Source organism: Streptopelia decaocto, assembly GCF_964273445.1.
Source record: "Streptopelia decaocto genome assembly, chromosome: 7".
NCBI classification, from domain to species: domain Eukaryota; kingdom Metazoa; phylum Chordata; class Aves; order Columbiformes; family Columbidae; genus Streptopelia; species Streptopelia decaocto.
Genome location: NC_138661.1, coordinates 64,644,128 through 64,670,395, shown reverse-complemented (window position 1 = coordinate 64,670,395; position 26,268 = coordinate 64,644,128). Strand labels below are relative to the sequence as shown.

The 26,268-nt window shown below is 38.8% G+C and overlaps 1 protein-coding gene across 1 annotated transcript in view; it reads left to right on the top strand.

Moving 5' to 3' along the window:
* The first annotated feature begins 8,971 nt into the window (after positions 1-8,971).
* The window catches only part of PRMT3 (protein arginine methyltransferase 3), a 51,142-nt gene continuing 33,845 nt past the window's right edge, over positions 8,972-26,268 (top strand). The window contains exons 1-9 of the mRNA XM_082058497.1: positions 8,972-9,057; positions 9,170-9,299; positions 9,976-10,058; positions 10,970-11,019; positions 12,020-12,122; positions 12,996-13,149; positions 15,379-15,520; positions 18,499-18,564; positions 23,012-23,133. Of these exons, the coding sequence (XP_081914623.1) occupies positions 9,024-9,057; positions 9,170-9,299; positions 9,976-10,058; positions 10,970-11,019; positions 12,020-12,122; positions 12,996-13,149; positions 15,379-15,520; positions 18,499-18,564; positions 23,012-23,133 (884 nt within the window). The 5' untranslated portion in view covers positions 8,972-9,023. The remainder of the gene's footprint in view (positions 9,058-9,169; positions 9,300-9,975; positions 10,059-10,969; positions 11,020-12,019; positions 12,123-12,995; positions 13,150-15,378; positions 15,521-18,498; positions 18,565-23,011; positions 23,134-26,268) is intronic.

The window sequence follows — 26,268 nt, the reverse complement described above, 5'->3', positions numbered from 1 at the left end:
AAAGTGTTCTGCAGATCCAAATGATAAATCAGAAGCGGTAATCACTTCGAAAATATAACGCTTCTCTAATGCAAATCAAAATGCTTTAGCATGTCCTTATGATGATGATGATGATGGATTTCTTGCTGTGCTGGCAAAGAAAATCTTTCAGGTTTCATTCCCTATGTGTTTTTAGATGTTCAAATATTCCTTACAGAATGCCCAGGTAAAAGGTTAAGATATCAGTGGTATTCAACGCTATTATTACATAAAAATTATTTTACAAAAAAACAGTAAACTCTTCTTCAGTTTGAAAGTGCATGCTATTGCATAATACAACATCTGCAGATTTAATTATGATTTTTTTAAAAAAATAACAACACGGTTGTTGCTGTGCAGAGTATCCAGCTTGAGAATACACCAAAAGCTTGTAAAAAGTTTGATACAAAATACATATTACTTTATACTAGAATTCAAGAGCCGTAGAAAGTTGTTCAACTCTTGAATCAACGAGCATTTTCTAGGGTTAACATCATTGGCCTTACAAATGGAAGTTTTAGAGATGAATTGAAAATTACACTAAGTACTTACTACACTGAGTATTAGTTTTGATATTGTTTCAACATTTCAGGCCCATTTTTACCACTGACAAATGCAACAGGGTCATGCACAGTAGCCAAAGAAAGAGTAACAAAAAATTGCCGTTTTATTCAGCCTGACACAAACTTGCATGTTCCATTGAAAATGTCTGAGATTTAAAATGTCAACCTTTTTTTGAAAATTAGCATTAGGTGTGTTTTTTGTCAGTATGTTCCACTGTTTGGATGAATACTTTGATAGGATAGATATTTCTCATAAGAGAAAAACTTGTTGAAAGAAGAGTTTGAGCTAAACCCATAAAAGCCTTGAGCTTCTACAAAAGCAATATTTAAAACAGATAGTGAACAGCCAAATTTGGAACTATTTTAACATTATGCTCCAAGCAGATAAATTCATATTGTGCCAAGATTACACCAACTTTAACTGATTTGAAATGTTGCCTCTGAAATTTTACATTTATGGTCTGTACTCTGCTGTCAAGGCTGATGATTTAGGAAATTCATGTTTTATTTCAGTAGATGACCCAAAGGGTTGTTAACTGAAATAACTTTTCTCCTTCTATTTAACATACTATTTGGGTACATTAAGTCCCCACACAGAAAACATAAAATGTGTGTTTAGTCCATTTTGGTTTTTACTTAGCTTAGTTCAACAAGAACCTTTATTACACTTAACTTCCTTGTGCTGAAGAGCAAAGACCACGTGTTTCAAGACTTGTTTCAGGCAGGGTACGTGCAAACATCGTTGAGGATGTTCTACAGGAGCAACAATTCAGGTGGGACATGCAAGGAACAACCCAGCCTTGCAAAGCCATCTTGCCAGGCCTTTAAAGTCAGTGTCTTCTTTTGGGGAGCTTCATACGCTCAGCATGTGCCAACCAATACTGCCTGTCTGCCTTGACGTGGGGATTTAGAGTATATCACGTAAATGAATTATCGTTATATTACCAGCTATCGTGATCAGTGTCTCCAGGGCAAAGGCAGAACAGTATGTGTACGCGAGGATGGGTAAATCCAAGAGGAAGCGTGTTTGTCATGCCGTTCCCCTTGTGCCTCACGGAAGATATATCCATGACCCAACACGCAAACAAAGGGATCATCAGAGTGTACCAGGCATGCCCAAGCGTTTTGTCTGCAACTTGGACATGAATGGTGCATCGTTCAATAGTGCAACAGCCAGCTTTGTTAGCATTTTATATATTGTAAATCAAAGAAGCTTACTTCTCTCTTTCTCTTGCTCTTTAGTTCCCCAGCCCACAGACTAAGCAAGAATTTACCAAATTGCTGCAAAAGGAAAAGGAGGGCTCAGAATGTCTCTTATTCTTAAGTTTCAAACTAATGGATAGAAAGTAGAGGAGCTAGGAAATCTGTTGAGGGTTTGGTGGCATAGGTTTCGTCATATTTCAACTGCAAAACTTTGACATTTGTAAATGTCCAGTTAAAGGCAAATTTAAAGACAACAGAGCTCTTTTGCTTTTGTGGCTTCGCTTACCAGCTACAATGTCCCATATCAGAGTGGGAGGGTTGGGAGGAGAGGAGAAAATCCATCTGAAATTTAGCAGCTTAAAAAAAAAAAAAAAAACCCAAACGTTTATAATCAGCTTGAGAGCTCAGTGGATTTGCGAAATCGTTTGGGATTAACAGGCTATTGATTGCTAATAAAACAATATTTAGCTTTGTCTGACGAACAGCAATGGAAAAAGGTGTGGGCACCTTGTCAAACAAGGCCCATTGAGGAGGGATGATGGGTTAAGTGTGGGGGTCTGAGTGGCAGCGTGGGTGCCCGGGCTTCAAGGAGAACTTGTCAGTTGTTAGCGAGGCTGGTGAAAGGAAGGACGCCAGCGCCTGATGGCTGGGGTAGTATTGAGGCAAGTTAGCTGACTAATCAGATTGAAAAAGTCCCATGGTATTTATGTCACTTTAATTTTCATCAAACAATTGGAGACGACAGCACTCTATTAAGAAGAGGTTGATCCAGAACTAAAGCTAAATAAATTAGGGTCTCAGTTTAATCAAATTATCCCTCTACTGGCCTTGGATTAACCGAGGGAGACAGCGTCGGTCTAGGCACTTTTCATTGGCTGATTTATTTATTTTTTTTTAAAGAAGCTGGTACAAAGAATGGGAGATTTAACACACATAGCTACTACTCATAATACCTCAAACAAGTACCTTTAAAAGAAGTGGGAATTAATATTTATCAGGAGAATGCGCAGTTTTACTGAGGGATATTTCCATTTTTACATTAGTTTTGTTCAGTGAAATGAACTGAAAACGAGGCAAAAATCTGTCAACAGGAAAGCAAAAATGAGAGAAATTATAACAAGCTGGCAAAAAAAATCAAAACACCAGCCTAAGGCTGCTTAAAGACTTTGTGTTTCACTCAAAACAGGTAGTTTTTACCTGCTTTAAAAATTGTTTCATTGCACATTTCAGTTTTGCTATCGTTTACTTATATTATCTGTGCAGGGTGTGACATTCTTTTTCCTCCTTGCTACATTCTTTAGACCTCTAGGAGAAGCCTTTGGGGTAGCTGGATCACCTCCGAGAAATTAAGTTTCCAAGCTGTCTGGTATCTTCTCCTGCAAAGTGCTTTTCATTAGAAGTTTACAGCAAGAGACAGTAACTATCTTTTCATCACTAATAACATGAAGAAATCCTGTGTTTATGGATCTTATACGAAGATTTAACTGAACTGTTGCAATAAATCTTTTGAAACCTTGAACTCCTGAAATATTCCCAATCTGTGTGTTGTCATTGTATAAGTCTCTCTGGTTTTCTAGATAGAGAAATGAAAGTAAAACCTTTTTCTCTAATTTCGAGGTTGTTTTTTGTCTGCTCACGATCGTCAATATTGTTCCTCATCCTGCTGGGGCAATCACAACGTAGGGAAGTGGAGCTGAACAAATATTTGTATTTTGTTACATCCATTAAAATGGAGAGATGGGGCTGGGCTGTGATCTGATGCACACTAGGGTACATAATTTATCCTGTATGTGTAAAACAAAAGACAAGTAGGACTGTCTGATGTTGGTCCCTGTTGTCCTGTCATGTACTAAATCACACACTCTTCCCCTACTTGCATCTCAGTTCTGCTCTCAACGACGTTCTTGTCAAGCCCTTGGAAATCTTAGCACTAAGCACTAGATTCCTTAAATAGCTACAGACACATGTGCTGATGCTATTTTCATTTAAGATTTGTAAATTGTTTTTCAGCTATGATATTGCTATTTAGGGCTCAAACAATTTGTTTCCGCTGACTTCAATCTGTTGCTCCTCATGAAGATGGACCAGAGCTGGTTCTGGTGGAGTTGACACTCTCAGAAGCTCAGACCCTGACAAGAAGGGCTTTAGTTTCAAAGTAACTCATCTAGGTATTTATGCTGAGCCTGCTAAATGCTTCACATCCGTTGTTGTGACACTAAATATCTTCTAGATAATTAAAAGACATTATGTTTTTAATGCACAGCCCTCCCGGTTCCACTAGTGTGATCTGTTAGCTGATCTGAATGCCACCAAGTGCCTGTCCTCACTTGTTTTCTTACCGTGAATGGAGATCATATATTCTCATAGTAAAGATATGATGTAAGGTAAAAACTTCATTTTACTTCAAAAGGGATACAATTTATTTTGTACTTAAACTTTACAATCATTTATTCCAAGTCCAGATATCTTTTCCCTGGAAAAACATGGTTATTAACAGATAGAAAAATCTGAATAATTTATAGATTCTTTCCCTGTGAACACCGGTTTACCCTTAAGATGCTTACGAGTACTTTTATCTGCATTCATCTTTTGGACATCAACAGCGAAGGTAACTCTGAAAATCAGTGATTTTCTAAGCCTCTAAGTATTTTATTGGGCGAGAAGGTGATATTTATATTGCCTTTGCCTTTCTGACAGGTCGAGAAATGCTGCTTTAATGTTAAAGCAGACAAAATAGAGAAAGGAGGGCACTGAAAATTATCTGCGTAGCAGCATGAGGCCCATACTTTGTAACATAAGCCTAGCCCTAGTTCCAGGGTGAATTTTTGTTAAAAACAAACCCGAATTCCCAAACAAAACAGAAACCCCCAAATTAAAAAAAAAAAAAAAAAAGCCCACAACAAACCAAAACCTGCCCCTTCCCAGATGAAAATATCCTATTTTAAGGCCCATGCTTTCCTTTGGCAGCCTGTTCCAACCCCACTTCAGCTGCAGATCTAGGCTTGTTTTCTCTCTCAAGCTTAAATCTAAGCCCATGATCAGGGTAAGCTCTACACAGGGGGCCCTGGGCTTCGCCCAGTTGAAAAATATGTCCATCAGTTGTCTTGGTGCAGAATTGTATAAAGGGGAATATGGCCAGCGTTTTATGAAACTTCTAAACTGACTGAGCGCGTAAATCCCCGTTAGCAATTCTGCTTTCAATATTGCTCATTTTTCCCGATGACAGGAATAAAAAGTACTTTTTTTCACTGCAGTTTGTCCCCTCTGTACACTAACCGAAACTCAAATTTTCAGTTATTTAATTTAAATCTTTCCAAGCTCTTATTCACCCTTCAGCTGAGCGGGTAATAAATGTGTAAGGATGTCACTGGATTTAATGATGTTTCACTTGCAGTGATGCCCCTCTGCAAAATATGAGGTTTCTGGACCTCTTTCTGCTGCATCCATCACCACTGCAGTGTGATGCTGGGAAGTGACAGCTTTGTGAGAACCTCCTCATCACTACACATCTCAAAGACTTCATGAAAAAGCCACTGTCTGCTTTTGGAATGCTTGCTACAAAGAGTTTGCACCATTAATTTAATAAAAAATGAAACTAACCGGCATGGGATGACTGAACACAAGAGATATTTGCAATCATACTCTTTTTGGGGGTGTCATTCTTGGCACTTACATATAGCAGGCTGGGTTTAGTATCCAAGAAGCGTAGTGTAAAATTTGACTTTCTTAGATAGCAAATGCTTTTGAAAAATTGTCTTCAGTCTTAAGTTTCACGGCTCTATGCAGTTTTCTGTTCTGTTGGAGACCCTGAGTGGTTAAAATTGAAAATATAACTGACTACACAACTAAGAAGTAATTAGATTTCCTAATAGTAATTTTTAAACATTTTCTCTATCTTTTTTTCTAACATATTTTACAGAAGGTAAAGTCATGGCCATTTAATAATAGTTTGCTTAAAAATACTTCACTTGCTTCCTACGCAATTTCTCTTAACGTATTTTCTTTGCTTTTGAACAACGAGAAGCACTGTGGTCACACAAGAGTGACGCAGGTAGAGAATGAAGTTACACATGCTTGGAAATCCAGATGAAACAAAGCCCCCAAATGAATATGGTGATCCCATATTTTGTGTGCGAACACTCTCTAACACACACTGCTGTGTTTCCAGATACGGAAAAAAGCTTGAAATGCAGTTAAGAACTGTAAATATTTGAAGTTTCTTCCCCTTGGCCCGGATTATGAAATAGTGATCCATTACATTGTAAATCTTCCTGTACCATGCAAATCCCTTTACAAGGATTAGGAGATTGTAACAAAGATGGTCATATTTCAAGAGGTACCGGTGTAAGTTATACGCTTCTGCTGTAGGGTTTCCTACAGTCTTCGCTCAACATGTTATATACGCTGACCCAAATGAACAGGTGCTTTGCATTTATTTGAGAATCTTAATTCACGCAACAGTAAAAAAGAAGATTTGGTGACAAGGCCGGGCGGCACATTCAGTCTGTTGCTCTCCGAGTGGACTCAACAATAGCCGGGGGTGTGCAACAGAGCAAAGACTATGCAATCAGTGACCCCTCGCCCCGTTGGTGGGGGAGAATTCCAGAAAAACACAAAGAAGCTGCTGTTTTTGCTGTTGCTGCTATCAGCCCACAGAGCAGTGCCTGTTAAATCTAGTTCTGCCATTCGCTGCTCAAGCAGGAATAGGGGAAAAGTATGTTTTATCATCCTATGTCAATTTTTTTCCTTTCATTAGACCTGAGCCTGCTTTAGGAGGAAAGGCAGAAGCACCTGACTTGCCTAGATTTCTCCTGTACGTTAAGGGTATGCAGTATTTTGCCAACATTTTGCGTCGATTCTAATTCAATGAGTACTACTGAGTCACTATGTAAGAAAAAAAAATCCATGAGAAGCATTGGTTTATACCTCTATGTAGCGTTTGTGGAGTTGGTGTTATCTTGCCATACCTATAGAAGCAATTCTGAAGGGGTATGGAACAAAACACCAAACAATTTCTAAAAGAGTCTGATTTAATAGGTCTTGCATCAAATTTCCTTTTTCAAACCTGTCATTCTGGTCTTATCTAAAACCAGTTTCTGTATTTAGATTTTTGGTGTCCCTTTGGATTTGCCTAAAACTAGGCATGCCTATTCTATTTAATTAGTACAGTACTTAAAAGCCTTGTTAGCTTTGAGAGATGAGAGGGTAAGGAAAAGGGAAAATCGAATGCATGGGACAGATTTAAAAGTACAGGTTAGAAGTCAGAGATTGTAATTCAGGCAAGAAAATTCAGACTTTCAGGTTTCCCTCTTGAATTCTGCCTACCTCTCTTTTTTTTTTTTTTTTTTTTTCTTTCTTACTGATCAATTCAAATCTCTATATTTTTATAATCAGCAAAGACTAGAAAATCCAGTGCCTGGATGCTTCAAGATTTTAACTTTGGGCTAGCAGCTGTAGTTTGGTTCTGTGGCTTGCAGTCCTGGAGCAGTCTGGTAGTTTTATTTGAGAAAATGACACATTTAATGAGCTGTAAGACCACACTGTGATGTGGGCCAAAGCATGGCAAGGGGGGGAGCTTGGAAAATCAGGTTGTAAAGCACATGTTGGATCTCCCGATCTGAGCTCGAGTCCCAATGCAGAGACACCGTAACTTTGTTAATGCAATGGGTAACGAGAAAAGCATTATTTTTAACCTTCTCACAGATATCTGTTTTGATCAAACAAGATGTTATTTTTAAAATGTACCCTTATTCTGTTACGAGGTGCTGTACAAATACGGTATTTGGCCATCTGATCCAGACCAGTGCTAACAGGATACACAGTATACCCTTATTGCAAATATATTGGGCAGCCAGGTTCAAGGCAAAAGAGTAATTTCACTGTTTTTGGAAGTACTTGTAGTAGCACAGATGTGAATTTCTACGCTTTAGGGAAAATCCTAGCTTTGACATTCCCTCCACCATGTGCTACTTCGGAGCACCATGTGAACCCGTTGGAAGGCTCCGTTTTGTTCTGATGAGATGTTGGTTTCTGTCGGGCACAAAATGAAGAGGGAAAATTAAGGCGATTCAGTAACCCACCCAGAATACCAAATACTCTCTTCTTCAGATGATAAGCCTCAAGCTTTAGTTTTCTATATATTTTTTAAACCATTTTTAACTTAATTTGACTGAAACTCTCAGTTCTCAAAGTCTGTTGCTGAACCTTTTTTAATAGCCAATACACGTGTTATCTCCTTTAGCACTCCCATCGCAGCCATGCTGTTTGTGACAGAAACCCGTCTGCCAGACACCTGCCAAGAGCACAAACAGTGATTCCACCTCCAAGCAGAAACAACCTCTTATATTTTAGGTTGGTGGGGTGTGTGACCCTTCATCCCTCTGCTTGGTTTTCCCTCCCCTGAGGCTGCCGGGCCTTGTGTCTGGCGCACAAGTGTGATGGGAGCGGCTGAGGGACCTGGGGGTTCAGCTGGAGAACAGGAGCTGAGGGGAGACCTTCTGATCTCTGAACTGCCTGAAAGGAGCTTGGAGTGTGGAGGGGGTTGGTCTCTTCCACTTAAATTTGAGAAAAAACTTATTCTCAGTGAATGTGACAGACACTGGCCCAGGCTGCCCAGGGGGTTGTGGAGTCTCCTTCTCTGCAGACATTCCAACCCGCCTGGACACCTTCCTGTGTAACCTCATCTGGGTGTTCCTGCTCCATGGGGGGAATTGGACTGGATGAGCTTTCAAGGTGCCTTCCAATCCCTGACATTCTCATTCTTTGAAGTGATAGGATGAGAGGAAATGGCCTCAAGTTGCACCAGAGGAGGTTTAGATTGGATATTAGGGAAAATTTCTTCATGGAAGGGGTTGTCAGGAACAGGCTGCCCAGGGCAGTGGTGGAGTCACCATCCCTGGAGGGGTTTATACGACGTACAGATGTGGTTCTTAAGGGACATGGTTTAGTGGCAGAGTTGGACTCCATGATCTTAAAGGTCTCTTCCAGCCAAAACGATTATACAATTCTGTGATTAGCAGAGCAGATAAGGACGCTGCCGCCTCGTCCCGGCTCCACAAGATGGCGCCGCCCCCCCCACGCCCGCCTCCCGGGCCGTTAACGCCGCTCCCGCGCGTTTGAAAAATAACGGTCCGGAGGGCCCCGCTAGGGGGCGTGCCAGCCTCTTCCGCGCTGACGTAGAAGGGGGCGGGGCTGTGTCCCCGGAAGCGGCGCACGTGGGGCGGTGGCAGCGGCGAGTCCATGGGCTCGCGGGCGGCGGGTGCCGCTCACGCGGGTGAGTACCTGGGCGCGCGCCGCCTTCCCTCAGTCTCCTTCCCGGTAACGGTCGGTAACGGTCGGTAACGGTCTGTAACGGTCTGTAACGGTCCCTGCTCCGCGCTCCGCAGGGGCCGGCGAGCCGCCCGCTGAGGAGGAGATGCCCGAGCTGTCCGACGGTGAGGAGGCCTGGGAGGAAGAGGAGGAGGAAGAAGGTGCTGATACCGAGGGCCCGCGGACCCGCTGCCTCTTCTGCGACAGGTGGGGAGGTGAGGGGAGCCCCGCACGCCGGGCTGAGGGGCACCGTGAGGCGCCATCGTACCCGCGGAGCCCCCCGGGACTCGGGCTGCGGGAAGCAGCGTGTCGGAAGAATAAATATTATATAGTTTGTAACAGCGCTCGGGGGTTTCGTGTTGTATGCGGTGTTTGCAGAGCCAAAGGTCTTAAATGCAGCCAAAGTTCTGTTAAATCTAGACTAAAGGAGGGAGGGAAAAAAAGTGGAAAGCAGATAATTCCCCTTACCGTGAATTAGGATGGAAGTTTGTCAGTTTCTTTTTCTCTGTCATCTTTCCCTTTATCAGTGAATAGATGAGAGTCTCTACTTTGATGCAGCAGATCTACCTGGCCAACGTGTATACATGCAGTTCTTAGATTTCAGGTTTAATGCTGTCTTTGCTTTCAAAAAGTTTTTGAAAGTTAACAGTGTTTGTGGTTTTGTCAAACAAAATTTTACTCTTATTATCTTGTTTTGCAAGCAAGATAAAAGCTGCTTTGTGAGGTATGTGAATAAGGTACCTGCTCTTCCTTTCTTAAAGGCAAAAGCCATGTGTTCTGAACACGTTACTTAGCAGGTCAGAACAGTGTGCGTTAAACTCATATGAGCATTACAATTTCTAAGCATGTTAATACTGAGTATTCAATAATTTGTTATTCCCAGGTTGTTTAGTTCTGCTGAAGATGTGTTCTCCCACTGCAAAACAGAGCATCAGTTTAATATTTGTGATGTGGTCAGGAAACATGGTAAGTTTTTTTCATGGGTTGTCATTTCCTTCTGCATATCAGCATCTTGTTTAAAATAAGTTGCAAAGATTAGCTTGTTTCTAACTGCTTTCCTGGTTATAGTTGAGGATTCCAAGACTGACAAAATTAAGCTATTCTAGAAAAATGCTTATATATTTATGCTGGCCATTTTCTATATGCTTTATTGACCGGTAAAGCTCTTGACTAGTTACAAAAGCAAGATTGATCTCTGCTGTACTCAGTCCCCACCCTCCAATGTCTGTTTTATTCTTTCCAAGTGAAGTTTTAAGATTTGCTTTCTCTTGAAGCTGCCATCTGTTTAGGCCAAGCGGGTGACTGAAGAAAGGTATGTATAGGAGGATGTATGTGAAGTGAGGGAGGGCTTTGGAAGAGTTAGAGAAGTGCTGAACTATTGAGCCTGAAATACGGATATTTCGTATAGAGGAAAATACGTATTGCATTGAGCCTGAAATATGTATATTTTATGTAGAGGAAAATATATATTGCATATAGAGGAAAACAGAGAAAGGGAAACAGAGTTGGAGAGATACTGTGTTAAGAGTGTGCACTAAAACGAGAGAGAGAGATAAAAGGATGGGAATCACACCAAGTGTTTAGAAATCAAAATTAAATAAATGAAATCCATGTTCATAGGCCATGTTCGCATGTGTTCCATTTGTAATTTGCAGCAAATGTATTTGTATTTAGGGTAAGAATTTCCTAGTTTGTCCTGAAGAGAAAAAAATGTAAATGTTAAATTTAGGATAGGAAGAGTGCACTACATAATGATGTACACCCCAAGGGGAAGCTGACCAATTGAACAAGTAATTAGCTTTAATTTCATTGTAAAAATCTGTGTGGGTTTTCTGTAATACGAGCACACTCTTTTTTCCCCTCTTCTTTCTTTTTAGGACTTGATTTTTATGGATACGTTAAACTAATAAACTTTGTTAGATTAAAGGTAGGTGTGCCACGTATAACTTCCATGATCTATGTCTGTTACTTCTTGATAACTGGAGTTTCTCAGTCCTTGCATGTGTGTTGGTGCAAAAGACCCTTTCCTGAGGATGTAAGCTGGCCAGACCTCTACTGCACTGTTAGTAAGGACCACATGTGATCCGTTAGGTCATAGAAACTAAAATTAATCTCAGCTGAAATGACAGCAGAAACAAGAAATCTGATGGGAACCTGCAGTTTTAAGTAAGGCCTGGGTATATTTGTGACTGTGACTTTGAAGTATGTTCTTTGGTCGTTCCTTAAAAGGTCAGGTTTAGACTTAATACCATCTTATGTAATTAAACATTTTTAACTTAAATCTTCAAATATTTTCTTAAATCCTCAAATAGTTACTTAAGGCATAACTAGCTATGCGGAATAAACACAGAAATGGAAAAACTGAAGTCCAGCATCTGACCTCTCCTTTCCTGACAAAGTATTAACTGTCTGGATGCAAAGACAAGATAATATAGCATCTGTGACATTTGCACAATTAGTATCTTGTCATTATTGATTAGCCCTGTTGTAAACTATATATCTGGCACAGCCAAACACCTGAGTAAACTTGGTTCCTAATAGCAGTGTAATCCTAAAAGTATCATTCAATGTCTGTCTGTCTGTGCTGCATTACAGCTTGTACTGAATTCTGTGATCTTGTGGCTTGCTGGGCTTGAGGACCCAGATTAGCTCGTAGGTGTAGTTTTGTGCTCTTTTCTGGTCACCGTGGTTGTAGGGTCAGTATGTCAAGGCGAGTACTTGTTGTCAGAACCAGGATGGAAGCCAGAAGTTGATTTCTTCACTGTTCTTGCTAGTCATGCTTTAAAGTAATATCTTTCTCAGCCTTTGCTACAAAGTTACTTTAATAGTAACAGTTGGAAGAACAGGTCTTTGCTTATTTTCTTAAATTAAATTGAAGGGGTGGTGTTTTTGAAGAAACTTAGCTCAGGTGCTCTTCTTCTGTCTAGAAACCAACAACAGCATGTTTGAGTTCACTCAGCAGCCCACTGCCTTGGGAAGGAGAGGAATATTTGAAACCGGAGCTAGATGATGATCTCCTGCTTCAGTTCGGTAAATACATGTTTCAGTATGACTGTTCTGCCTTGTGGGGTAAATGTGATCTTGAGAGAGTTTCTGTCATAAAAAGCATCATCACTATTATTCAGCTTATGTAGATACGTAAGAAAGTCCATGGAAAAGTTGAAGTCGATGGTTTTTGATGGCTGAGATTTCCTTAGCCCTGTTTTATTATCTATATTGGCTTATGGTAAATAAGATGTTCATAGTAGAGATGCTGTATGTAGTAATTGCCTGATAAGCTGTCAGTAACTTATTACTATACCCAAAACCACAGGAGCATATTTTTTTTTTATGCATTGACATCTGTTGAGATCACCAGCTGAATTTAGCAAGAGGTGAAGGGGACCTAGCACCAAGTCTGAGATTTAGTAGTTAAAAAGCAATGTTTTGTTTAAATTAATTTTTTATGCTCTTCTGTGTTTTGTGTGTTCATAAGCTTTATAAAAGCATAAGGAATTAGTTTGAAAATTAAGAGTTGCTGTCTAATTATTAAGACATTTTAAATGTATGTACCTTCTTACTTTTTACCATTGCCACTGACAGCCCTTTTGGCCTCAGAATAACGTAACTGGAAAAATAGTGTCTCTTTTATCAATAATCAAACACTAGTATTTAGAGAAGCCCAAATTCTGGATATATTTGCTTTGTTAACTTAAGAGCTTGCTTCTAGCATATTTGCTTTTACTGAGTAGTATTGTGTTCTGCAGTTAGTCTTATGAAATTCAGTGATGCTTCTTGTAAAACAGACTACTTTTAATCATTCAAAGACAGAAATAGCAACATTGAAAACATGTTTATGAGCTGCTGTGAAGCAACTTGTGACAGGTATTTGGTTTTTTTTCTTCTTCCTCCCCGCTTCATCAGACATAGAAGATCTTTGTGAACCTGCAAATGTTTTGCCTTCTAATGGTTTAAATGATACCACGATTCTCCTCGAACAATTAAAACATGCAGAACACAGAGCACGACTTGCAGAAGCAGCCTTGGCTAGAGCACAAGATGATCTTCAAAAAATGAAGTAAGTATTTGCACTGAAGTTTTAGGGTTTTTTTATTTGATGTGGTTTTAGGTGAGATGAGGTGTTCATGTTTAAAGACCAATTGGAAATTCAAAGAAATGGTAGAATGTAACTATGGAGTAAAACTCATTACTTGTGCTGGGACTGTAGGTTTCACTTTTATCTTGTAGATGATTAGTAAACACCTGTAGATAGTTAGTGAAAACGACACAAAACCTGCACAAATTGAAGAGCAAAGTAGGCTTAGGAAAGCTAAATAAGCACGTGGCCCAGAAACATGTATTTGCTTCAGAGCTAGTCCTTCTGTTAGTCTTCCTTTCTGTTAGTCTTCTGGTGACCAGTCACTAGCAGGGTTCTGTAGGGATCCATCTTAGGGCCAGCACTCTTCAATGTCTTTATAAATGGCTCAGACTCAGGACTTGACAGATTACTTAGTAAGTTTGCCGATGACACAAAATTGGGAGGACTTGTCAACACTTTTGAGGGCAAGAGGGGCCCTGCAGAGGGATCTGGACAAATTGGAGAACTGAGCAATCACCAGCCGCATGAAGTTCAATGAGAGCAAGTACTGAATTTTGCACCTGAGACATGGCAACCCTGGGTGTATATACAGACTGGGGGACAAGATGCTGGAAAGCAGCTCCGTGGAGAAGGATCTGGGGGTTCTGGTCAGCAACAAGTTGAACATGAGCCAAGAGGGCCAACCATGTCCTGGGTGCATCCAGCACAGCATTGCCAGCTGGCCGGGGTGGCATTGTCCTGCTCGTGCTTCACACTGGACAGATAAACTAGTTGTACTGTAGTAACCTATGTGCTGTAATTCATAGTGATAGTGATTCATGCTGGAGGTTATTCCATTGAAAGAGAGCACATAGAGATGTTTCATTTCAGGTAAACCTCTAAAATAAAGATAGCTCCCAAGTCAGATGTGGAGCAAGAACAGCGTACAGGACCTTAATCTACAGTAACCTGGTTTTCTGCTGTTTTCTGTCATTGAAATATGTGTTATGCAAGTCTTGCTCTCCAAGATGTGGAAAAAGTGTTTTAGGTTTTTTAGTGACTGCCTGTTCAGGATCAGTCATGCAGCTCTCTAGAGACTGTTGCCTTCTGAACCTGGGAATAATAGTATGAGGACACCCACTAATTATGTAGAAAATAATTTATGCAGAAATGTTTTTCAAGTTTGCTAGACCATGTAGATTTACTAAATTATGAGAATTGAAAGGGATACAATGTAAAGACTAGCTGGAGGCCTAATGACCTCCCCCTTCCCCCCCCCCCCCCCCAAATGATATCAGGTCACCTTTAGTATTAGATATAACTTAAAGATTTAAGAGCATGGCTTGTATATCCTGAATTTTTTCATCTGTGTCCTGTTTAGAGATGATGGCTTCTATACATTAAGTTCCTATTTAAGAAAGCATGACCAGTATTAAAAAGGTGAGGTTTGGCTGGTTTGGAGTGGTCTAGGATGCAAGGTTTGATGTTGGACTGTAGACCTTGGAGGAATATGGTCTGGCTGAAGCATGTGGGCTTTTTCTCTCATTGTGAGTATAGTATGAACTGTTTGCTTCTCAGCTTTTGTGGTTTTGTGAAAAGCCCTTTGATTTGTGTATTTTGTCATCAAAATTGCTTTGAGAAATCAGAAGATAACATGAGTATTAGGAACGCAAGGCCACAGAGGAAAAATAAGTTGCAGCGTGTGAATAAAAATGAAATGAAAATAAATGGAATTTTAAGCTCTGGTTTGTTTCCACCCAAATGCTTCAACTTTAAAGTACTTTCTTCTACCTTGCAGTAGTTGTGCAGTGATGTATGTTTTATATTTCTTGTGGTGTTTGTTGTATTGAGTCCATATTTGCATTACAGAGCCTAGAACACGCATTGGCTTTGACCACTGTGGTACTAGTTTTGTACTTGCAGGCACAAAATAGGCAATTCCTCCTTAAAAATAGAAATGAAGTCCGATTGTTTCACTGCTGGTATTTGCTGACTGAAAGCAGAAAGGAGTCATTGCAGGAGGGTGATGGATGGAGAACGGTGGTGCAGCAGCCTGGAGAAGCCGGCAGAGGGGGGTTGTGCACACTTAAAACCGGTTCTATTGTTGTCAAAGCCCCTGTGCAGGCTGGATTCCTCATCTTTTTTAAGCCCTTTCTCCCCCTCCTACCCCTACCTCCTTTTCATGGTCCCATAAGCATGTCTCAAGGGTATATTTCAAACTGATTACAGGCAATTTGCACAGGATTTTGTAATGAACGCAGATGTCAGAAGCAGCTCATCGTCCAGTGCCATTGCAGACCTTCAGGAGGATGAGGATGGTGTTTACTTCAGCTCCTATGGGCATTATGGGATACACGAAGAGATGCTAAAGGTTAGAAAGTCATCTCAACTGCCTCTTAGTAGGACTAAAGAGGAAAGGTGAAATGCAGTGGGCTGTGTGCCCATAAATATGCTGCAGAGCAGCTGCATTTTTAACCCTTTCTATACGTGGTAGGTTTTTTCCTAGGAGTTGGATTGAGAGAGCTTTTTTCAGTTTTATTTCCTTTGTATAAATTCTGTTTACAGGAAGCATTAGGAGCATAAAATCATTTACTCTACAGATATGCTTGAATATATATTACATTATCTGTACCACAACCTTACCTTGCCAAAAGCAGCTTTTTCCTGGGTGTTTATAAAGGATGAATCATGGTACAGACGGTAAATGTTTTTCTTCAGTTTATATTTTCCTAACAATTGAAATCTGATAAGCAAACCATTTCTCAAATATTGTCGTTTGCTGTTGCAGTAGGTAAACAGAAATTGTTGGTGTCTGTGCACAGTTCAGTGTGTTGATAACATGACATGGAACAGCTGGAAAAATTATATGCTTCTTTTATATGGTAAAGATAAAAAATTAATACTTAAAACTCTTCAAAGACAAACCTGTGTTTGCCCTTTTAACTTAAAAAAAACCAAAACACAAACCCCAACAAATTATAATTGACATGTAAATAAAAATTTCTTAATGCTTCCTTTCAGAGAAAGTATGATAGTTGTTAAAGTCATAAACAGTTTTCTCTTTTTAAAGCATAAGTAAATAAACATAGTGATAGAAGACAGAGTTAGGTGACTTTGTCCACACAGGTAGCACATAAAGTTTTCTGCTTTGTAAGTCATTTAGTGGCCCCAATCTAGAAATATGTATGAATCTGTGTTAAGACCAGTATAAGCATGAGGTTAATTTTAAGGGAACAGGATTTTACAGAAGCACAGAGATGTCTGCAGAAGTGGAAGAATGTTCTCTAAAATGTATAGTCGAGAGAAACATAATTTAGATATACACTTGTTGTTTAAGATGTTATAGGCTGTAAGATGACGAAGGGTTTCTGTTTGCAAATAAAGTTTATAATAGTTCTACATCTGCACAAGGAGATTGGTACAAAATTGTTTTATTGGTTTCAGGGAATGCTTGTCAGAATGATTTTAAGAAGACTTCTCACTTTCCTAAACATAGAAAACAATTGGTTTGATTTCTTTATATGCGCATTGAATTTTTTCCTATATGCTATGCATTTACTTTGGTTGGGGTTTTTTATATGTCTACCTTATTTATATCAGTATATTGGTTTGCTACATTGCCATTTTCAAGAAGGTGCCTGTCTGAATTTTAAGTCTGTTTCTGACACCGTTCAGTTTTGATTTTTATTTTATGCCTGGTAGTGGTAGGATGAAGTTTAAATTTAGTTTTCTGCTGCAAATACTTCAGAGGTGGGGGAAGAGTATTGTTACTTTACACTGGCTGGATGGCTAGTGTTTCCCTTTTTTTTTTTTTTTCCCCTCAATAATTTTTTACTATTATATTAATAAATTTCATGTCCATTTTCTTTACAAACAAAACAAGAAAACCACCACCAAACAAAAACCACATTACATTGAAATGGGGAGTGAGCGAATGGAATTGATGACTAGAGAGACCTGAAGTGAGTGACCGTGGCTCGCTGGAGCAGCAGTGCATATAGTAGAGACAGCAGCAAGAATTGTATTGATTCCGTTGGGGCAGCGCTGAGGCAATGTGAGTGGGCAGGATGGGAGGCTGAAGGCTTTCCAGCTCACTGCTTTCTCGATTGATGCTGAACCTTCCAATTTTTTATTTTTTTTTAACTTTTTTGGTCGTTTCAGCAAATCCTATTTTATACTGCAATAGAGGTGAAGTACTAAAAATAGTTGCACTGAATAGAACGTCATAGTAAACCAGTATGATTTTAAAGGATCCCAAATTCATATTCGTTGTGTATAAAATCATCCCTATGTGTTTCTTTAGGCTCTGTGTTTGTGATAATCCTCATAAAGTAAAAACAGGATTTTAAGATATTCAAGCCCCCAAATAATTTGTTTTGTCTCAAGAATTTTTATGAACATATTGTTTGTTCTCAGTCTCTGGTTTCGATCTTGTTTTTATAATAAAATATGCTTTGTTTTTTCTTACTAGAGAAAATTTCTTTAGTTTCCATGTTGCTTCTAAAAATTCTTACCTGCCATAGTGGAAAAATGTTAACTTATATTTAAGCAGTTGGATTTTATACGTCACTACTATTTATAGACTTGTCTTTACTAGATTAAAAAATTGTTTTACATTTTTCTTTTACTTTGCTCTAACACTTGAATTGCAACAGCAATTCCAAAACCTATACTTGGCTATCTGTGTACCTGCTGATGCATATTAAGAGAATCAAATGTTTTAATACATTACCTTGCTGGCAGATTGAGCTATGCTGCTAGCTTTCATATGCTAAAACACTATAAATGTTTAGTCATGTGCTTGAAAACATTTCAGCTTCTCAAGTCATGTCGTATTACAGTTAAGTTTATTTATTATGTTGGGCTTTCATAGAATAGGTTGTATACCTTCAATTACTACCTTGTCTTGCAAATTTGCAGTTTGTTCAAAGATAGAAAAGGTTAATCTAATTCATAATTTGTTTTTGAAGGAATCTGCGTGTCAGAGAATAAATGGATACAAAACATGCATTTGAGCTCATGACTCAAATTTTTACCATTGTGTGGATGGTGGTTATGTGAAGTTGATGCAGTATTGCTACTCTATTACTGCTGTTCCTGGAGAGTGGTGAAGAGATATCAAGAACTTTAAACATCCACAATTAAATGCAGTAGGTCAGAAAAGTGTAAGTTGCTTAATTTGCAAAGACAACAAATTCTAAAAGAATACAGTGTTGTGATGGCAGAACCCTTATAGGTACAGTAGCCACAAAACATATTTAGACCCAGTTAAAAAGCAAGTTTTTCAGCACTTTTGAATGATAGAACAATAGAAAAAGTGAAGATCCTTTTTTATTCTTTAAATCATAGGATAAAGTGCGTACAGAAAGCTATCGTGACTTCATCTATCAAAACCCACATATCTTCAAGGACAAGGTAGGTAGAACACCTCAGAAAATACAGTAATTTCTGCACTTATTATTTTTTCTCAAGTGGTAGAAATCCTTCAGATTGGCTACTTTGTAGCTTTGGGGATGGAGTATCGCACTGACAAGGTTTGATTTAATGTGCTCTGGCTTTATGAGGTGGTAGAGTGCTATTCAGCTGCTGGAGGGTGCAGAGTGCTGATAACAGAAGTGCTCATCGCTATTGTCGTTGCTCTGTGTGCCATGTCGGGATGTTCATTAATTATGTTGGCGGGGTTAAGTTGAGCCTTTCCAGTGTATTAACTGGAGTCTATCTTAGAGGGTCTCTTTACCAGAATTTAAGTGAATTTCAATTTGTGTGTGATACAGTAAAAACATCCTAGAACTGGGGAAGAATTCATATGCCACTGATTTATTGAGCTAGTGCTATTTAGTCTCTCTGAACTCTCTTATTATTAAGGGACTTAGAGCCAGGAACTAGTATTTCACTTGCAGTCAGGAGAGATTGCACTTTTTGTTTATGATCTTAACTGTGGTTATAACCCCTGCAGAGTTATGATCCTTTTCTTGTTCTCTGTATTTCTGCTGGCTGTTGCTGATGAATTTGTGATGTTCTGAGTTATGCCTTGCAGCCTTCTGTTCTGGATTAGCTTTCCTCCACTTAGTGCTTACCATTCTTAACCGATGTATGGATATCATTTAATGTCAAACCAGGATGTCTAGGTTTATAAAAGGCAATTACTGTTGATTTTTGTTTTGGTTTTGATTGAAACTTTATTAGTAAGTGATAATACAAGGATTCAGAATAGTTGTTGAAGTAATAAAATAACATCCATCGGCTAGTTCCTCAGTTGGAAATTGTGCTAGATACCATTTTGTCCAAGGCAGGAGGTATTTCAGGGTAGGTAATGCATACTCTTTATATGTCTCCATTTTTCTTTTGACAACCTAAGCAGAAAAATATCAGGAAAATAGTTTTCTTCCTTTTTGCTTCAATCCACTTCATATGCTTGTTTCTACTAAACATTTCTAAGTTCTTTAGTTATAATGAGAGAACAAGCAGAAGTGTTCTAGAAACATAATGCTACCATCTATTAAAAGATGCAGGTGATCGTGTAGCTGGGGTAGCTAATCCAGCAATGTAGAAAGACCAATAAAAGAAAGAAAACTTTCTTGGGAGAAATTTAGTTTCACAGATGCCCCTAAAATTGATAACTACAGGTTTTCACAGGGCAAGACTGATCATAAGTTATGTGCAATATATATCCTAGTGGAACAGTAACTTTTCAGAATTGGTTGTATATCTCCTGTGGACGTATTGGTAACATTTGAAACAAGATGTGGGTGAACTGTTGTAGATAATGTTGCTTCAACCCCAACTGTAGATGCACTAGCTCAAGAACCAGCTAGAAATCATATGTATTTACTCTGGGTTTTTTTTTTTTTTACTTCACATGAAAGCATTCAACTTCTAAAGAAGAACTTGTCTGTTATCACAACATCTGCAAACTGGTTTCAAAAATGTTCTTGTAGCAGTTTTTTGATCAAGGTACTTCTTATCTCAAATTCAGTGTGTCCAAACCCATCGTAGTGTGTTGAGGTTGAATGGAAAGAAAAACTCTCAACTGCTTTGCGTTCCCAACAGCTTGAATTCAAGTGACCAGTTCTCCACTTAACTTCTGTGTCTAAGTGTTACTGTAGGTTTCACTTGGTATGCTGTTATATGGGGTGTTTTTTCAGAGGTCTAGTTTGAAGTGACATCTTTTACAGACTTCTGCTGGAGGAACTGTTAAGATGTTTTGCTTAATTTACGTATCATATGATGCTCTCAGAACCATATTAGTGAGTGAAATTTGCAACTTGAAGAAATAGGTTGTTTTCCCTTAAGGTTTGATTACAATTTAAAGAAAGAAAAAAGGGTGAGTGAAAGTCTGATACTATATTTCCTAGAACTCCTGTATGATATTCCTCCCTAGAAAATACATAGTGATTTTTTGTTGTTGTTGTTGTGTCTGAAAGGAAACATGTGAGATGGGTTGGGAGGAGCTTGTGCAAAGAGCCTACTTGATCGTACCAGCTTTTGATGCAAATCTGCAGTGTCCCAAAGAGGTGTGATCACACAATAGCAGATAACAGAATATCCAGGCTTGTTTATTAGGCATACTTTATTCAGAACCAGCCAATTTGTTCCCTCTCACCTTTCAGAAAAATTATTTGAACTTGAATGAGTCCTGCTTGCTGCCTTTATTTTCAAGCTGTCAGATGTACTTGACATGAGAACAGGACAATTTAGATTACCAGCAGTACTTAAGGTAGCCTTACTCAGTTAAAGGAAGTGTGATCTGTTTTACAGCAAGAATGTTTTATGGCAGAAAAATAATTGGTCGGGCAATAATTGGTTAGACCATTGCCATGCTCAGTTTTTGTTGTAGAATAGAAGTCTGAGGCAGACATTAATGCTATATTGAGGGGAAAAAATGAGTTTTTAAGCATTGTTCCTACTAAAAATCCCTCGATGGAATTAATTTAACTGGCCACATTACCTGACCTCCTATTTTTCGGAATTTGAAGTATTTTTTTTTTTCTGTTACAAAAAGCAAAATATCATCCTTCTTCTGTGGAGAAGGATGTGATGCTGTGGTACATTCTGGTGTAGTCAAATCACCGGTCCAGCTGCTCCAGTGCTCTGGTGAGAGGCCATATGTGATCACTGCAAGAATGCACTCACTGTAGACCCTTGTCCTTAGGCTAATTGGTGATCATTCTGCTTGGCTTCCTGTTCCTCAGATGTGTTCCAGCTTGTATATTTTCTCTCCCGTGCCTTTTTCTCCACCCCCATCCCCTGCCTAAGGCTAGATGAGTTCCATCTGGGTTTTTTAAGTGACCGGGGCAGCTGTCCAAAGTGGTGTCTGTTTTGATTTTTTTCCAATTTGTGGTGATTGCTCTCTTTCATGCAACTGTACATCAGATCATTCTGTCACCGAGGTTTATTTTTGGCTTTAGCTTCAAGCTTTCATGGCTCAGCAATTTTGTTAACTACCATGAGTAAAGTGCTAGAATAGATGATGTTAGGGGGCATCAGACTTCAGCAGCTGCAAGAACATGGATTTTTATTTTCTCTTCCTGTCTCCAGAAGACTTCAGCCTTGGTATTTCTGTAGTCATTACATACCCATATGTAACTTTCATATGAGTTGTAGAATTGACTTCTCCTGGAACATGGCTGCAAAGAGTTCCAAATGGAACAAGTAATTCTGTCCACAGCCTCCATGGCCAGCCTCTACACAAGATGCTGTAAAAAATTAATCACACTAATGTTTTCTAGTCTGATTCCAGGTTGTAAGTTGCTCTATGAAGACAGACGATAGTCAACTCTTCAGTCATTGCTCACTTACACTGTGCTGCTAAGGATAAATGGCTATTTTTATTCATGTTGGCTTCAGAATCACTGTTGTGTATCCATCGTCAAAATGTATAGAATTGTATGCAAGGCAAGCATACCTCATATGCAGAGCATTCAAGTATTTACTTTGATACTATTTGTCAGGTGAAATTTAAAAATGCACATGCAAGTTTTCATCATGCCAAAGCAAGAATGCTCAATAGGTCATAAGCTAGGAAGTTTGTCAGCAGAGTGCATTATTGCCTTCAAATATTTTGTAAAATGGGGTTATGATTCTCAAGTGTGGGATTGATTATTATTGTTATGATATTGAGGCCTGAACAAAGCTGCTTGGTAAAATCTCTACTTTATGAGGTTCAACACTGCTGGCCAGCTCACTCTATTAATTAATATATTTGGTACTATTTTTTAGTTGTTTGCATTTTTAAACCTGTCAGTCTTTCCACAGTAGCTAATATGTGTGATATCAAAACCAAGCATTTGTGTGAGTCTTATTCCTGTGTTGGGGGTACATTTTTTCAAGTGTAGTGATGAAGTTTATTTCCAGGTGTTAAAACTGTGCCAGTGGCTGTTTTGAAATTTAGTCATCTTGAGCCATAGGTGCTTTGAGGCACTGTGGCAATTTCTAGTAGAGAGTTCCTAAATAAAGTTTCTGAATAGACTTTTAACGAGAAACTGCAGTTAGAATATGTTTTTTCAGTACCAGTGCTGAATTCAGTTGTTATGGAATCACTGATTAAAGTTGCTCAGGCTCTAATTTTCTGTTTCTCCTGTTCATGTAACTTTTTAGTTGATGCTTAAGTTAATTGCTAGTGATTTGTTTCCCATGTGTGGCTGGAGCTCATCTGCTTCACTGTTTATCTGTAAAAGTAAAGGGCATTGAATTAGAGCTGCAGGTTGACTTGGATATCTCTAAATGTAATAGTAAGACTTGATGCTACGGTTTGTTCCTTCTGTTAGATGATGATGATGTCTCACTGATGTAGAAAGATGTGTAGAAAAATCATAGCAAGGGAAATGAATGGAGGTAAAAATAAATGTCATACTCGTTTCAGGTGGTTTTGGATGTTGGCTGCGGAACTGGAATACTCTCCATGTTTGCTGCCAAAGCAGGCGCGAAGAAAGTGATTGGAGTCGACCAGTCTGAAATAATCTATCAGGCCATGGACATCATTAGGTAGGAAAAGTTTTGAGGAAAAATATGGTAAATGTTGCTCTAAGAAGTTATTAAAATGCTGTTACAGTTAATGGTCATCTATCATTCATTATGTCTTTTACTGAAGTCCTCTTTTGTCCTACGAATTAGAACAGGTCTTGATCTGCAGTCAAGTTGTTTGCTCTTCTGATGGAGGTGATTAAAACAGGCCTGAAGGTGAGGCAGGATGTCTCCCAGACCTTCCTCCTCATATGAGCACACAGCCAGTGCTGCCTTGCTGCAGAGGCTCCAACTGACTGCTGCCAGTCCATTTTCTATTCTTACACTTTAGACGTTGCTGCTGATAAGACTGTAGATTTTTAGGTAACTAACAAGAGTTGAGATGCATTCCTAGAGGATGTGAGAAACTTTTCCTGGCTGCACTACTTTAAGAAACACTTCTGATGTAAATAAATTCAGTAAAAGTTGTTTAATTTTGTGAAAATTTTAAAAAATGTGCTTGTATATGGAAATTTTCCATAATTATATAATTTCTATAATTCAGTTTATGAACCCTGAGGGACACCTCTGGCACCTGGCTGCCAGACTTTGTACTCCTTCTCTGGTTTCTTGAACCTCATAGTCTAGACAGCTTTCCACCCATCTGATGGTTCATTTATCCACTCCACATTTCACTAATGCATCTATAGGGCATATTATGGGAGACTGTGAGTATATGTAAAAATGAAGCAATGGCATCTGAAGACATAAAAAGTATTTCCTAACGTGAGGTAGGAGAAACGTAGGTGAAAATGTGAACTGTTAATAGTTGAGGTGTGTAGGGTTTGCTTTTTTTTGGTTTGGTTGTTTTTGTAAGAGCAACTATGGAAAAGAAAGTCAAAGCAGATGCTGAGGAACTGGGGATTGATGGTTTTTAGGCAAGCTTATATCGAGCAGAAATAAGGTTGTCTAGGCAGAAGTTTTATATTAGATACCACTTCACACATGGGAGATGCAGCACTGCACACTTGGATGCTGTAAAGTTATTCTGTTAAATAAAGGCCTGTTTAAGAAAAGTACCATGTCAAGTGTTGGTTGCAACTTCAACAAATGCTTTTGTGGTGCAAGAACTCATTATTTAAAGAGAACTTTTCCCAAGAGTCCTTGACATCTTCAGGGTGGTTACAAATGTGAAATTGTGTTTTATTTCTAATGTACTAGATGGCAAACTTAGGATTGTTCATATCTTTCAACAAGTGCACAAAAAGTCCTTTATGTGTTATTTATACGTAGGGGAGGATAGAAGTATCAGCTAACATGTATTACCTTTGGTGAGAAGGGCAAACCTGTAGGAAAAACAACAAATAAAAACTCTTAAACTCAGTGATGAATTGCCACTTGAAGTACACAGCGAACCATTGCTAGGGCTACACATTTATCAATACTTTCTGCTATAAAAGGTTCCATTCACATTAAAATTTTCAATTCAAATAAAAATTTGTATTTGTATTCCTAAAGGAATAAAGCTAACAAACTTTTAATAGGGTAACAAATACTGATTGGAATACTAACAACTCTGCATAAAAATGACTACTGCAGTGTGCTTCCACCTGTGGTTAAAGTACATCCTCAAGCTTTTGTCCCACCCAGAATTCAGGTTCATTTCTAGCATGTGAATTACTAGAAACAGTCCAGCCCTTGCATGTCAGTAAACTGGAATAAGTGGCCTGAGTGGCATGATTCTTTCCCAGGGTCACATAGTAAAGTTATCTTTCACTAAATGCATACCTTCTATTTTTCTTACAGTGAATAGCTGCCCGTAAAATTTTTAGTGCAGTGAATGCCTTGATTTTTGTTGTTCATCACTGTTATGCTAGAATAGAAAGTTGAAGTATACTTACTAAATAGCATCTCATCAGTTTTTCATATAAAGTATAAACTACATTGTTTTGGTTTAGGTGTTTTTGTACCTTACATTTGAAAACAAGTATGTAACGAATTAATCTTTTCCCTCTTTTGTTTTAAAACATGTCCTTGTACATGGTAGTTTAGAAAGTTATCCTTAAATCTCTTTTTGTCCTCCTTAAAATATTGGTGTGGCTGATAGCCTTTAGTCTTTTCTTTTTCACTTTGAACTTCTGTTTTTTCTTCTGTTTGCAGCATTAAATGTGATATTAGTGATGAACTACTACTCTTCTAACATAAAACTGTTGTGTGTAGAGTATTTAATTGATCTTTCCAACAGCCCACATGTTCAAGTAGCCCTTTGACCCTTTCCTTTCCCTCCTTTCATTCTGATGTTTCTCCCATTGTCTTTTAGATTGAATTTTTAATGTGATTACTGTCTGCATTGAAAACCAGACAGAATGTAGGAGTGAGATACCAGGATAGGGAGGGAAAGGGCAGAGAGAACTGCGGTGGAAAGATAAATTTCTTTGGTAGGAATACTTTTCTGCCCTCTGTAAGGATAATTACCACGATAATGGTATGTGCAAGACTAGTACGGTTTGCCAAGGAGAAAAATACTAAATTTCAAGCATTTATGTATTTAGTAATTTCACTGTCATGCAGTTTTTGTTTTAAAGACTGTAGTCACGTCACAGTACCTTTCTCCTTACGCAAGATGATTGTACCGTTACTTGCATATGAGGTAATACCTGATTACTGCAGTTGCTGAACATTGCAGATGATTCTGGCCAAAATCACAGTGGGGAGGATGCCTTTATTGTGGAATAACTGTAATACTGATCCAGAGGGAATGTTTGTTCTCTGTGACTTTGCAGCTAGTTTTGTTAAATAAAAAAACAAGTCGTGCAAAACAGCTTTGCGAGGAAGCTCATTTCCATTGCTGTCCCAGTGTGATGGGTGGGCTCTAATCACCACAGAACTACACTACGAGGGTCAAAGAAGGAGAACTGGGAACAAGCAACTCTAAAGAGGAGCATCATTTTAAATTGTCCTTTTCTCTGTTTGCCTGCTTTCTGAAGCTTACACATTTGCATGCACAGCACACATCTACTATCTGCCATCTTTGCCTGGCACTTAATCTGCTGCAGTTTTTGGATACTCAGAAACATTCCCTCTGAAATACAACTGAGGAGTACCACGTTTTAGTGCTTTCTTGATAAGTTAAAAAACAACCATTATTGGGGGGGAAATGCAAAATACAGACATCAG